Source organism: Festucalex cinctus, chromosome 15 (genome assembly GCF_051991245.1).
Source record: "Festucalex cinctus isolate MCC-2025b chromosome 15, RoL_Fcin_1.0, whole genome shotgun sequence".
Lineage (NCBI taxonomy): Eukaryota > Metazoa > Chordata > Actinopteri > Syngnathiformes > Syngnathidae > Festucalex > Festucalex cinctus.
In genome coordinates this window covers 24683523-24695746 of record NC_135425.1, presented here as the reverse complement: position 1 = coordinate 24695746, position 12224 = coordinate 24683523, and the positions used below count along the sequence as shown (strand labels likewise).

General features: G+C 47.5%; 1 protein-coding gene across 7 annotated transcripts in view; it reads left to right on the top strand.

The window, feature by feature from the left end:
- Window positions 1-9447, top strand: part of LOC144002591 (microtubule-associated serine/threonine-protein kinase 3-like) — a 50463-nt gene extending 41016 nt beyond the window's left edge. For all 7 annotated transcript variants that reach the window (XM_077497964.1, XM_077497963.1, XM_077497962.1 and 4 more), the window contains 13 exons: window positions 13-145; window positions 265-430; window positions 517-618; window positions 698-820; window positions 964-1073; window positions 1884-2008; window positions 2082-2281; window positions 2995-3183; window positions 3381-3610; window positions 3706-3828; window positions 5092-5228; window positions 5321-5505; window positions 5722-9447. In XM_077497964.1, coding sequence (XP_077354090.1) covers window positions 13-145; window positions 265-430; window positions 517-618; window positions 698-820; window positions 964-1073; window positions 1884-2008; window positions 2082-2281; window positions 2995-3183; window positions 3381-3610; window positions 3706-3828; window positions 5092-5228; window positions 5321-5505; window positions 5722-8054 — 4156 coding nt within the window. In that variant the 3' untranslated portion in view covers window positions 8055-9447. The remainder of the gene's footprint in view (window positions 1-12; window positions 146-264; window positions 431-516; window positions 619-697; window positions 821-963; window positions 1074-1883; window positions 2009-2081; window positions 2282-2994; window positions 3184-3380; window positions 3611-3705; window positions 3829-5091; window positions 5229-5320; window positions 5506-5721) is intronic.
- Window positions 9448-12224: the final 2777 nt, after the last annotated feature.

The window sequence follows — 12224 nt, the reverse complement described above, 5'->3', positions numbered from 1 at the left end:
TCTTTGTGTCAGTTTGCTGGTGACGTCCATGGGCCACATCAAGCTGACGGATTTCGGCCTGTCCAAAGTGGGCTTGATGAACATGACCACCAACCTGTACGAAGGCCACATCGAGAAGGACGCCCGCGAGTTTTCAGACAAGCAGGTGAGCACTCGTCGGAAGTCGTTCCCCCCCCCCCCCCCGCCGTATTATGGGAGAGCTCAGTTGTCTCAAATGTGCATCAATGGCGCATAACAACCATCATCTCATTTGTTTGTGCGTAGGTGTGCGGCACGCCGGAGTACATCGCTCCCGAGGTGATCCTGAGGCAAGGCTACGGCAAGCCGGTAGACTGGTGGGCCATGGGCATCATCCTGTACGAGTTCCTGGTGGGCTGCGTGCCTTTCTTCGGGGACACGCCCGAGGAGCTCTTCGGGCAGGTCATCAGTGGTCAGTGCAACGGAACCATCTAAAAGGAACAACAACGAAAATCTAAGGGAGTTTTAAAAAAAACAAAACATTTCAAATGTGTGTAGATGAGATCAACTGGCCAGACGGAGAGGAAGCGCCGCCCGCCGACGCCCAGGAGCTTATCAATGTTCTGCTTAGACAGAATCCTCTAGAGAGGATGGGCGCAGGTACAAACATCCTACAAGTCGCACCTTTACAGCGACGGTCAGGAAAATGCACAAATCAGTTCCCACTTCGTGTCTGCAGGTGGCGCTGCCGAGGTGAAGCAGCATCCCTTCTTCCACCACCTGGACTGGAACGGCCTCCTGCGGCAGAAGGCCGAGTTCATCCCTCAGCTGGAGTCCGAGGATGACACCAGCTACTTTGACAGTGAGTATACCGTTGGGTATCCTTTGTGAGGGTTTCTCCATACAGGATATGCCAAAGTATTTTCGTGCACTTTAAATACAGTAGTCAAGTAGTTAGACAATTTTGGTTTGTGACACTAACGTCGTTATTTTAACCCTCTGCAGCTCGCTCGGAACGCTACCACCACCTGGAGACGGAGGAGGACGACACCAACGACGAGGACTTCAACGTGGAGCTGCGCCAGTTCTCCTCCTGCTCTCACCGCTTCTCCAAGGTGACTGTCGCCACTGTGTACATTTATAAAGTATGTCCGAATTGCGGGCTGCTTTTAACTCATTCAAACCCAAAAAACGTGAAAAACTTCTTTTTTTTTTTATACTTTGTTCTTCACTCCCAAAAACGTATTTACACGTTTTGTTCTGTTTTGTTTTGCAAGAGCATGCAGAAGGCTTTGATGCAGCTTCTGACTTGATGAGGTGGCTTAAAGCAATGTTAGTTATTGAGGGGGAAAAAAAAAAAAAAAAAATCCAGCAGGTGGCAGCAGAGCATAAGAGATCAGCCAGGGCCATGTTGCAACAAGGTCTTTGTCAGTGTTTTCACCAGGAATGTGAATATTGATGAAACTTTGCTATATTCTAATGCTATTTGCTGCAAAACAGAAACAAAAAAATATAATTTTGAAAAACGGAAACAGATAGAAAATATACTTTTGTCTTTTCCTGACGAAAGAAGAGACTCTAATCTTTCTTTTGGTTGGTTCCATGTTTTTATCGCAATAGAACAGAATATTCTGTGGGTCTTGCAAAATCAGTCAAAATCCAGTAAAACAGCCGGGAGCGAAGGGGATTGCAAAATGTAAATGAGTTAATTCACTCTATATTCCAATAGTATCGAACTGACCTGACATTAGAACAAGGGTGTGTAGACTTTTTATATCCACTGTACGTAATTAAATCAGAGGGGTGTAAACTTTTTAAAAACACTATAACACTGTTACACTGATGGTAATTATTTAAATAATACAGTATATGGGAGTAAACACTGAAAATGATGACAAATGTTTACGGTGCTTTTTGGCGGTCAGGTGTACAGCAGTCTGGACCTGTCTCGCGGCCACGTCGAGGAGAAAGGAGACGCCACGGACGACAAGAAAAGCGAGAGCCCGCCCACGCTCGACTCGCTCAGCTGGACGCCCGACTTCACCGACATGTAAAAATCCTCCTTCAAACAACGCCCCACTCCCCCAAATGGGGTCAATTTCATATTTATAGCCGTCTCGCAGGCCGTCGCTCTCTGCGGACGGCGAGCCCCTCCAGCAGAGTCCCGGCGCCGCCTTGCTCCCCAAGTTCGCCATCTCGGCCTCGGAGAGCGAAGAAGCAGACGAGTCGTCTGGCAAGACGTCCTTCTCTGTGGGGGAGCTGCCGCGGGACGAGCCTGACGCCACCACGCCCGGGAGCACCCGCAGCGGGGCCACACTCTCCGGTACGGGGAAGAACATGAAGGGCCAAAAATTGCATATGACCCCCTTCGAGTTTTTTTTTTTTTCTCATTTTAATTCTAATGTGTTTGTTATTCATTTGTGGCAGTAAATTAAGAAACATTTAAATTGATTTTGAAATACATATATATTTTTAATTTGGAGATAAAATAACCACTATGATACAAATGCTTTTGTCATTTTTTTTACCCTACTTATTAGTAAATGAAATAATTTTATTTGTAAAATCTTTCAAAAATCTAAAATCACATTTTATTTTATTTTTAGTTGATTAAATGGTTAACTAAAATGTGTATTTGTTTTTTATTTATAGCAAATCATTTTTATTTTAAAAAGTATTTTTTATTCATTTATTGCATTAAATGTTTGTTTGACAAGTACGTTATTAAAAATCTAAATAAATTGAAAATGTTTAAAAATGGTTGGGCAATTCGCCCTAGTTAAACTAATTACAATGACTAAAAATAAAACTTATTAAAACAAAAGATAATTGCATTAAACAATTGGTGATTTGTCATGGCTGTCATAGCTGAACTCATTTCTGATGCACACATGATCAGTCGGCTGCAAATATTTTTTGCCGACATTTCAAAATTACGTCATCCTAAAATATTACATATTAAATACTGTATGCATTTTGTATCGCTAGCGTCGTCTCTCACTCGACTTTTTGTTTTTGTTTTTTGCGTCCAATCAGGGAGTTTCTCTGAGCATTTGGACGAGCTGACGCCCCGAGGCGAGGGCATGCAGAGCCCGGATGGAGACCAGGGGGCGTCCGCCGTCTCTCTGAGACCCGGCGGAAGCGCTGGGCACGAGAAACCGCGAACGTCGATGAAAGTCCCCAAGTCTGTCTCTGCCGGCGCACTCTCCCTGATGATCCCCTCAGGTCAGCGGAACACAAAAAGTCACTCAATGGTATATTTTACAAGGACAGTGGCTGACTTTTTCAGACCTCTGAGGGGGGAGATGAGATTGGCGGGAAAGATCGGTTTATTCCTAACAGATCGGCTGATCGATCGGTGCACCCCTAGTATGAATGATTTCTGTGTCACCTAAATGATTCCGCCTGGTTTATCCTCGTAGACATGTTTGGCGCGTCCCCGCTGGCCAGCCCGCTGTCCCCTTACTCGCTGTCCTCGGAACCCTCCTCCTCGCGAGACTCCTCCCCCAGCCGAGACTCGTCGTCGTCCTCGCCGTTGGCGCGGAAGCCCGTGGTCATCCACGGCAGCGGCAAGAAATTCGGCTTCACCCTGCGGGCCATCCGCGTGTACGCCTGCGAGGGCGACGTCTACACTGTATACCACATGGTCTGGGTAAGGACGCCGGCCGGATTTTTGCGCCTGTCCTCAAGTTGCAGCGGCGGTACGACAAGACCTTTTTTTTGGGTTTTTTTTTTTCATGTGACTAGAACGTGGAGGACGGCGGCCCCGCACATAAAGCCGGACTCAAAGCCGGCGACCTCATCACGCACGTCAACGGCGAGACGGTCCACGGCCTCGTCCACACGGAGGTGGTGGAGCTCCTTGTCAAGGTGAGTGTACGGACGCTACCTTACTTATGGGTGGATTTTCTAAGCTCCATAAATAGCGCATACTAAATTGCACGTTTGAATGTGTGGGAATTGGCCATAGTGTCCTGAAATTAGCCAGAGAAAATGTCAGTGTCTCTAAAAAGGTGGCGGTTTACGGCATCAATTATCTGCAAAACCATTTTGCCACCAGCAAACGGAATAAAAACAAAAAAAATAAACGAAAAACACTTCTGCTTCAACTTAAAACCAAGGTTATTTTCGTAAACTTCCAGAAAATTCAGAAAACAATTTCATTAACGAGGTAAGATAAAAACGAAAAATGCTTTTTAAAAAAATGAAAACTAACTGAAACTACATTTTATGTTGGCAAAACTAACTAAAACTACCAATGATTATAGCAAAAAATATCCTTCGTTTTAGTCTTTGGTCATTAATTTAATGCATGAGCCTTTGGGGGTGCTGTTAAATGTGATTTTAAGTAGCTTTATTTTGATAATAACCGGAAAATGGACGTCTGAAAGTGTGTCACTCAGAAGTGACGTCATCTCGCCGCAGCCAATAGAAAAGCATCATATGACGTCTCTCCCATCGAGGTTTTTTTTTAAATATTGCGCACACGTAACAGACATTTAAAAAATAAAAAACTAATACTGAAACTAAAACGAAGCATTTATTAACACATACGTTTTTAATACTTTGTCCTGCATTACCAAAAACGTATTTATACGTTTTTTAGACGTTTTTTTTTTTTTTTTTTTTTCCTAATGCTAGAGCAAACAGAAAGCTTTGATACAGCTTCTGACATGAAGAGGTCGCTTAAAGCAATGGTAGTTATTCCAAAAAAAACGGCCAGCAGGTGGCAGGAGAGTATAAGAGATCAACCAGGGCCATGTTGCAACAAGCTGTTTTCAATAGGTTTGTGAATAACAATGAAACTTAGCTGTATTCTAATGCTAATTACTGCAAAACGGTGAAAGAAGAGACTAATCTTTCTTTTGGTAGGGTCCATGTTTTTATAGCAATAGGACAGAATATTCTGTGGGTCAAAATCCAGTAAAACAGCCGGAAGCAAAATGGCTGCGAGTGAATGAGTTAATAACTAAAACTAATAAAAACTGAAAGAACCACACTAAAAACTTAATTAAAACTAACTAAATATAGAAAAACAATACTCAAAACAAAATCAAACTAACTCAAATGAAAAATTCCAAAACTCTAATAACCCTGCTTAAGACTTAAATGTCTCCTGTTGGTCATCGTCAGAGTGGCAGTAAAGTGTCCATCACCACCACCCCCTTTGAGAACACGTCCATCAAGAGAGGCCCCGCCAGGAGGAACAGCTACAGGAGCAAGATGGTGCGATGTGCCAAGAAGGCCAAAAAGGAGAAGACCCCAGAGAGGTACCAAGTCGAGCATCGAGGATTTCCGTCCAGAGTTTCAATTCCCAACCTCTCAATTTGTTTTTGTTTTTTTGTTTCCTTCCCCCATGCAGGCGGCGTTCCCTTTTCCGGCGCTTCGCCATGCAGCCGTCTCCCCTGCTTCACACCAGTCGCAGCTTCACCTCGCTCAACCATTCGCTGTCGTCTGGCGAGAGTCTGCCCGGCTCGCCCACGCACAGCCTCTCGCCCCGCTCGCCCACCGCCGCCTTCCGACAACCTCCCGACTTCGCCCTCTCAGGTCGGGGTGGCATGTAATACCGGGTTCTCGAAAAGTATCGTGATACAGCGCCGTCGTGCCGTTACTTTAACTCATTCACTGCCATTGACGGATATAGACGTCCAAGATCCATTTTGGCTAGGCTGAGCTCAGTCATTGGGGTTTGCATTCCAGATTGGGTGTACTGTATTTTGCTGACACAGTCATTTCACCTGACATTCCTTGTGGTCTTTGCAGGTGGCAACTCGTCCCAAAGCAGCTCACCCAGCTCCAGCGCGCCAAACTCCCCCGCGGGCTCCACCCACATCCGGCCCAGTACCCTGCACGGCCTGGGCCCCAAGCTGCCGGGCCAGCGGCTCCGCCAGGGCCGTCGCAAGTCCGCCGGCAGCATCCCGCTCTCCCCGTTGGCCCGCACGCCCTCGCCGACCCCGCAGCCCACCTCGCCGCAGCGCTCGCCCTCGCCGCTGCTCGGCGGGCACTCGGCGGCCGTCGCCAAGAGCGCGCCGGCCTTCCCCGCCAAGATCCACTCGCCGCCCGCCATCATCCGCCACATGGTGCGGCCGAAGAGCGCCGAGCCGCCGCGCTCGCCGCTCCTCAAGCGGGTGCAGTCGGAGGAGAAGTTGTCGCCCTCCTACGCGGCCGACAAGAAGCACCTGTGCGCCCGCAAGCAAAGCCTGGAGGTGACGCAGGAGGAGTCTCAGGATCAGGAGGACGGCGAGGGCGGCGCCGCCGAGGGCGAGTTGGCTGCGGCGGTCCCGCGGGTTCGCCCCGCCGAGCAGGGCTGCCTGAAGAGGCCGGCGGGCCGCAGGGACCGCCAGGAGTCTTTGGAGGAGCTCGACAAGACGGCCGGCAAACGGGACTCCGATCCACCGGGTGGCGACGACGCCCCACCTCGGACGCAAAGCAAAACGGAGATGGCGAGCGCCCTGTACAAAAAGCTCACCTGCGCGTCGGACGCCAGCGACGGCGATCGCTCGCACCCGCGCGCGGCCAAAGACAAGCCGGAGCGTTCCGACCTCAAGCCCGCCGGCGTGGACTTCACCCGGAAGCGGCTCTCCTTCGAAGAGCGCGACGACTTTGTGTGTCGACTCTCGCCCGCCGCCGTCCACGACAACCTCCATTTCGGCGCCACCCGCTCCAAGAGCCTCCAGCTGGACGCGGCGGCGGCTTACGAGCACATGAAGGCCGGCGAGGGTCCGCTGGCCCCGAAGATGTTCCCCGGGCGAGGGGAGAGCGCCGTGGAGAAGCTGCAGCTCATCTCGTCCGGCGAGTGTCCCCTGAGGAAGACGTCGTCCGACTACAAGCTGGAGGGGCGTCACGTGTCGCCGCTCAAGCCTCTGGAGGGCACCCTGGACATCGGCCTCCTCTCCGGGCACCGGATCTCCAAGACGGACACGTGCTTGTCCAAAATGGCCGAAAGCAAATTGGCCGGCCCGCCCCTGTGGCTCCAAAGCGCCGCCGAGCGACAGCTGAAAACGCCGGACAAACCCAAAAGTCCTCTGGCGTGCCCCCCGAGTCCCGACACCGCCGCCGCCCCGAATCTGTTTGAGCACTCGCTCGGAGAGAAACCGAAAATCCGACACGATGGCGACGGCTCGAAACAGGAGGGCAGAACCTGCATGAAGGTGGCCGCGTCCCGTCACGGCTCGCACTTCTCCTGCGGGAAGACGCCCTCCATTCGCGAAGTCAGCAACGAAGACCAGGATGACGACGACGACGACGCTGAACCGCCGCCGCCGGTGGATGATGGGAAAACGTCCCCTTGTTTTCCTGCGAGGTTGGGCCATGTCGGGTCCGGTTCTGGCTCTGGACCGCATGTTGCTTCGCCGAAGCTGGCCAGAACCTTTGCCGCTCACTGTGGCGGGTCCACCTCGATGGAGGTTAGGGATCCAAAAGTGGAACTGGGTGGTGTGCAAACGACCAAGACCGAGAACCTGGCATCGGACCATCCGAATTCAAAGCGACCAGAAGAAAAAGTCCTGAGGATTCCAGAACTTTACACCTCTACTAAGAAAGAAGCGGGTCCTCATGAAAACACTTTAGTCCCCGAAAACATAACAGAGTCCAGGCCCCAACCCACCCCGGCCCCCGATCCGAAATCTTCATCTCGAGACACCCCTCCTCCCTCTCATGTGGTCCTCGACCCAAAACGTCTGGACGCTACGTTGCCCTCCAGTGAGGAATCGAAGCAGCCACTGCCCACCAACGTCGAGCCGCCACCACCTGAACAAAAATGTCCAGTAGCGCCTGCCTGCCCTCCGCCGGTTCAAGAAAGCACAGACTCAAAGCCCAAACTTCTGAAGACCACCCCGGCGGGGGCGGCGCACAAGCCGTCCGCGGTGTCGCCCAAACATAAAGACCCCTCGCCCAAAAAGCAGGCCGTTAAAGAGCATCATCATGACTCGAAGGCAAAAACCGCAAAGGCGAGCGGCGACTCCTCGGAACCCCCCGACAAAGCGCTGCCCCCCGACAAGGCGGCCAAGAAGAAACCGGCGCGGCGAGAAACGACAAACGACACCCGCGCGGGGACACGGACAAAGACCGTAGCCGAGGGAAAGCGCCGCGTGTAGTAGTTTCATCCACTTTTTTGGTTTTTAAACGGAGGACCGGACAAGCTGTTACGCGAGAGCCTGGCCAATCAATTTCCGCCGGTTTAGGTGCCATAAAAAAAAAAAAAGAAAAAAGCTTGCACTTGTGCATGTTTTGTTGTTTTTAATGCAGTAGAGCCGCAGCGTCCACGGGGCGGTAAAACTCGTCCGCACATTCCTTGCTGTGTGGTTTGGATTTCGGAGCGTCGCGGCCCCTGTTTCGCTTCCTCGTTGGGAACGTACGTGGGGCGAGTGAGAGAAATGTAGCATTACGCAAATAAAACTGTGAGATGAGAATGTCAATTGGTGGGAAAAAAATTGTCACATGACCTCGGATTGTGTGGATCTTGCTTAGAAGATTGCGACCAACTCTGGTTCTGGGCCTTCTGATTGGTTAAAAAGTAAATAAATCTGTACACGTCGCTTAAAAGAAATATCGTTTGCATACTGCATGTTCACAATGTTTCCGACAGAAAGACGTCACATGACCTTGGATCGTGAGGGTCTCAAATGTCACCTTCCACCTTTTGCAGGTAACATGTCACGTGATTGATTTATTGTTGACGTCCAGTATGTTCATGATATTTCTAATGCATGACGCCTCCCATGAGGGTCCTGGGGGATCAGTGATTTAAAAAAAAAAAACTCACATGACCTGATGATGATGAAATTGTCGCACTGTCGCTTCAGAGGCTTCCTGGCAAGCCCTTTTATTGCATTCGTAAAGTTTAGCTTCATGCTACTCATGCATTTTGAGGCCTTTAAGGGAAAAAAAAGAAGAATAACACACGAGTGAGTTGAGGTTTGAGATTGATTTTTGGCTTTTTATCATAGGAAGAAACAGATGCACCTTAAACGCTCACAGCTCGGGCGTAGTGAATGACAAGACGAAGAAAAAAAATTAAATACAAATTAAAAAAAAAAAAAAAAAACATCCCCCGGGGTTCGTTTGTCTCTAACGGAGCCATGAAAGCGTCCAGTCAAAAGCACATTGATGTTTGTTTACCCGCCTTCATCACTGTATATTTTTGTATAGTGCTCATTTGCCAAAATGTTTGTTGTGTATGTCACCCACAGGGTTTGACAAAAAAAAAAAAAAAAGTCGTCTTGAAGTGGTCCGCCCGTCCCGTCTCCACTGTGCCGTATTTCCACTGTGCAAACATTAGCGTTAGCCACGTTTGCCTCCCACTTGCTTTGTTTTTGTTTTTGTCTTTTTAGATGATGTGCAATAAAAAGTTGTGTTATTGAGTTTTTGTATTTTGCCCGAGGAGAAACGCTCTATGGATGTCATAGATGTTGTATATTAAAAACAGATATTTATATACCATACTTATAATGTTGCGTCAAAGCGAGAATAAAACTGAATCTGATGACACGTTTAGTTTCTTAGCGCTTATTTGCTACGTCACAGTATTGGCGAATTCGCTGGCGCCCACCAGGTGGCGACATTTGTCAATCTAACAAAACTAGCGCATATGACTATGCAAATTTACCCACTGGAGGAGACTTTTAAAGCTTATTGTGCGTTTTAATTGGCAATTTGGAATCTTTAATTAACCCGATGATTTTTGTCAAGCCAGCGAATTGCAGGAAACTATAAAAACTCACATTCACACTTTTGGACCCGTTCTATTTCATTTAAATGAAATGGAATGGGTTTTTTCTGTGAACCGTTTTTGGCATCGCCACCCAAACTATGCGGGACTGTGACATGATTAACGTTAACTACTTTCGCAGGTCACGTGATTAGAGTAATCCGGAATGGTTTGACACACTTTCTTGTCCTTATAAACTTACCATATGTGTCTATTGCTCAGTTTGTATTAGCAGCGCAATCAAGCTAAAAATAATTCTGAACATGAGAAACGATATTAGAACAAAACCAGGTTGTGCACGATGTCCCGTACGGACGTGGGCTGGTACAACAGTAACACAAATCTTCTAACCTTTGACTGACCCATCCCATCCCGTCCCTTTTTCCTCCCTCCCTCCGTTCCCCCGGCCGAGGCTAAAGCTCATCCAGCGGCCGTGAGTTTTGGAACACGAGATTGGCTGGCGGCAGCGTTGGCCTGGCCCCAAGTCACACTGTGTTCCACTAAAACATTCCTCACACAAACGTCCACAAGGCAAGACAGCCAGGCGGATGTCTTCTTCTTCTTTCTTTTTTTTCCCCGCCACTCTCACAACAACAAACGCTGCCGAGCATCCACTTAGGACATTTTGTCTCAGACATGTGAGACGAGCCAATGTCACTGTTACAACGCTTATAAGTGGAAAGGGAAAATTACTTCTCCCCCACACCCCCGTTTTTGTGTCTTATCACTCTATCTCTAGCTGTGGTGTCCCACAGGGTTCAATGTCGAGTCACCTCCTTTTTCACTCTTTTCTATCTAGCTGTCTAGCTAGCTAGCTCTCTTCTATCTCTCTCTCTCTCTCTACCTCTCTCTACATATATATATATTTCATTATTGTTAAATTTCTAGTTTGATTGTTAGCTTCTTTTTTTTTACTTTTTAGAGCAGATTTTTTTTCTGTTAAATTTTAGTTTGATTAATGTTAGCTTTTTTTTTTTACTTTTTAGAGCAGATTGTTTTCATTTTAATGTTTACTTTTACAAAAATGCTTCGTTTTAATTATTTTTGTTAGTTTTAGTAAACGTTTGCACAGAAATTTTACTGATTGCAAGATAAAGAATAAAATGTAAAAAAATAATAAGGTGAAAAAAAGGATCATGTAAGTAAAACTACAACTTTCCAGGCTCCAACAACTGGCCATCCCTCTACAAATGTATAAGCAAGACGGAAATAAATACATTAAAAATTAATAGATGTTTTATTAATGTTAAATATAATTTTAGTTAGTTTTTGAAGTTTTTTAAAGCATTTTGGTATTTGTGTTTTGTTAACAGAAATGTTTTTGTTTTTTTTACTTCATTAATTTTGTTAGTTTTAGTTAACTACAGTACTTGATCTGCTCATTGTACACCAGTTTTGTGTAATTGAAGCTCCTCAAGTCACTTTAACATAGGTTTTTAGATGCCACAAGATGGCGCCAAAGCAAATCTACTTGTATGAGAGACGGCATTGGCCCGAGCACCCAAAAAAAACGCAAACAAACCAAAACGTTCGTTGCCAATCAATGAATCGCTATTGCGGAACTAGCAACAGCTAACTCAACAATCTCATTTGCTGACTCAGAAGGTGGAAAATGGTTGCTACCTTTCACTCAAAAAAAGCCAGGCAGTGTGAAAGGGGGTTGTTGTGAGTTTGGGCCATGTTGGGTAAAACGTGTGCCCAACAAGCTTCAGCTTGCGTAAGAGTTGGCGGCGCGAGCGGCGACAAATCAGCTTTGGTGGAAGATTAGCGTTAAGAGCGGGATTGAGGCTGTCCCACATCTTTGGCATCAAACGATTGGACGAGCGTCCCATCATTGGCTCCTCTTTGCCTCTCACCACTTTGTTGTTTTTTTTTTTTTTTGTGAACACCCTGCCAAAAATAAACAGACATTTCCACTGAACAAAACTACAAAGTGCAACACTTTTTTTTTTTTTTCCTCCCTATTTTTCATGAGCTCAAGTCAACATGATTGTTGCCCAGGTGTGCCTTCGCCTGCCCGTGATAAAAAGGCCAACTGTAAAATTTGCAGTTAAACAGACAGGTGAGCACTTCCCCTTTGCCGAAATAGTCCAATCACGTCCTGAAAAATTTGGCGCAAAAGCAACATTTTTATTCCGAGACTATCCATTCATGATGATGATGATGATGGCGGTCGTATTGATGATTTTTGGCGAGCGTGTCTAGCAGACAAAGGAGGGAAATGGGTCACATGACGGAAGTGCCTCCCGAGCTCGCGTCGGACGGAGGCCGCGGTCTGCTCCTTCTCTCGGCGTGACCTACTTCATGTGACATGTTTACGGCTGATGCGCGGCCTCATCTTCTTCTTCTTCCTCCTCCTCATGTCGCCCCAGCCTCCCTCCATCTTCTCTTTGAAACTATCACCCCCCCCCCCCCCCCCCCCCCCCTCAAAGACATCCCGACGAGATGTGGACGCATCTTGACAGCATAAAAACGTCACGTGAAAGAATAGTCAAACGTTTTTATTTTTTTTGTGACATGATGTGAATGGACAAACAGTAACCTACTTTCAAAAACG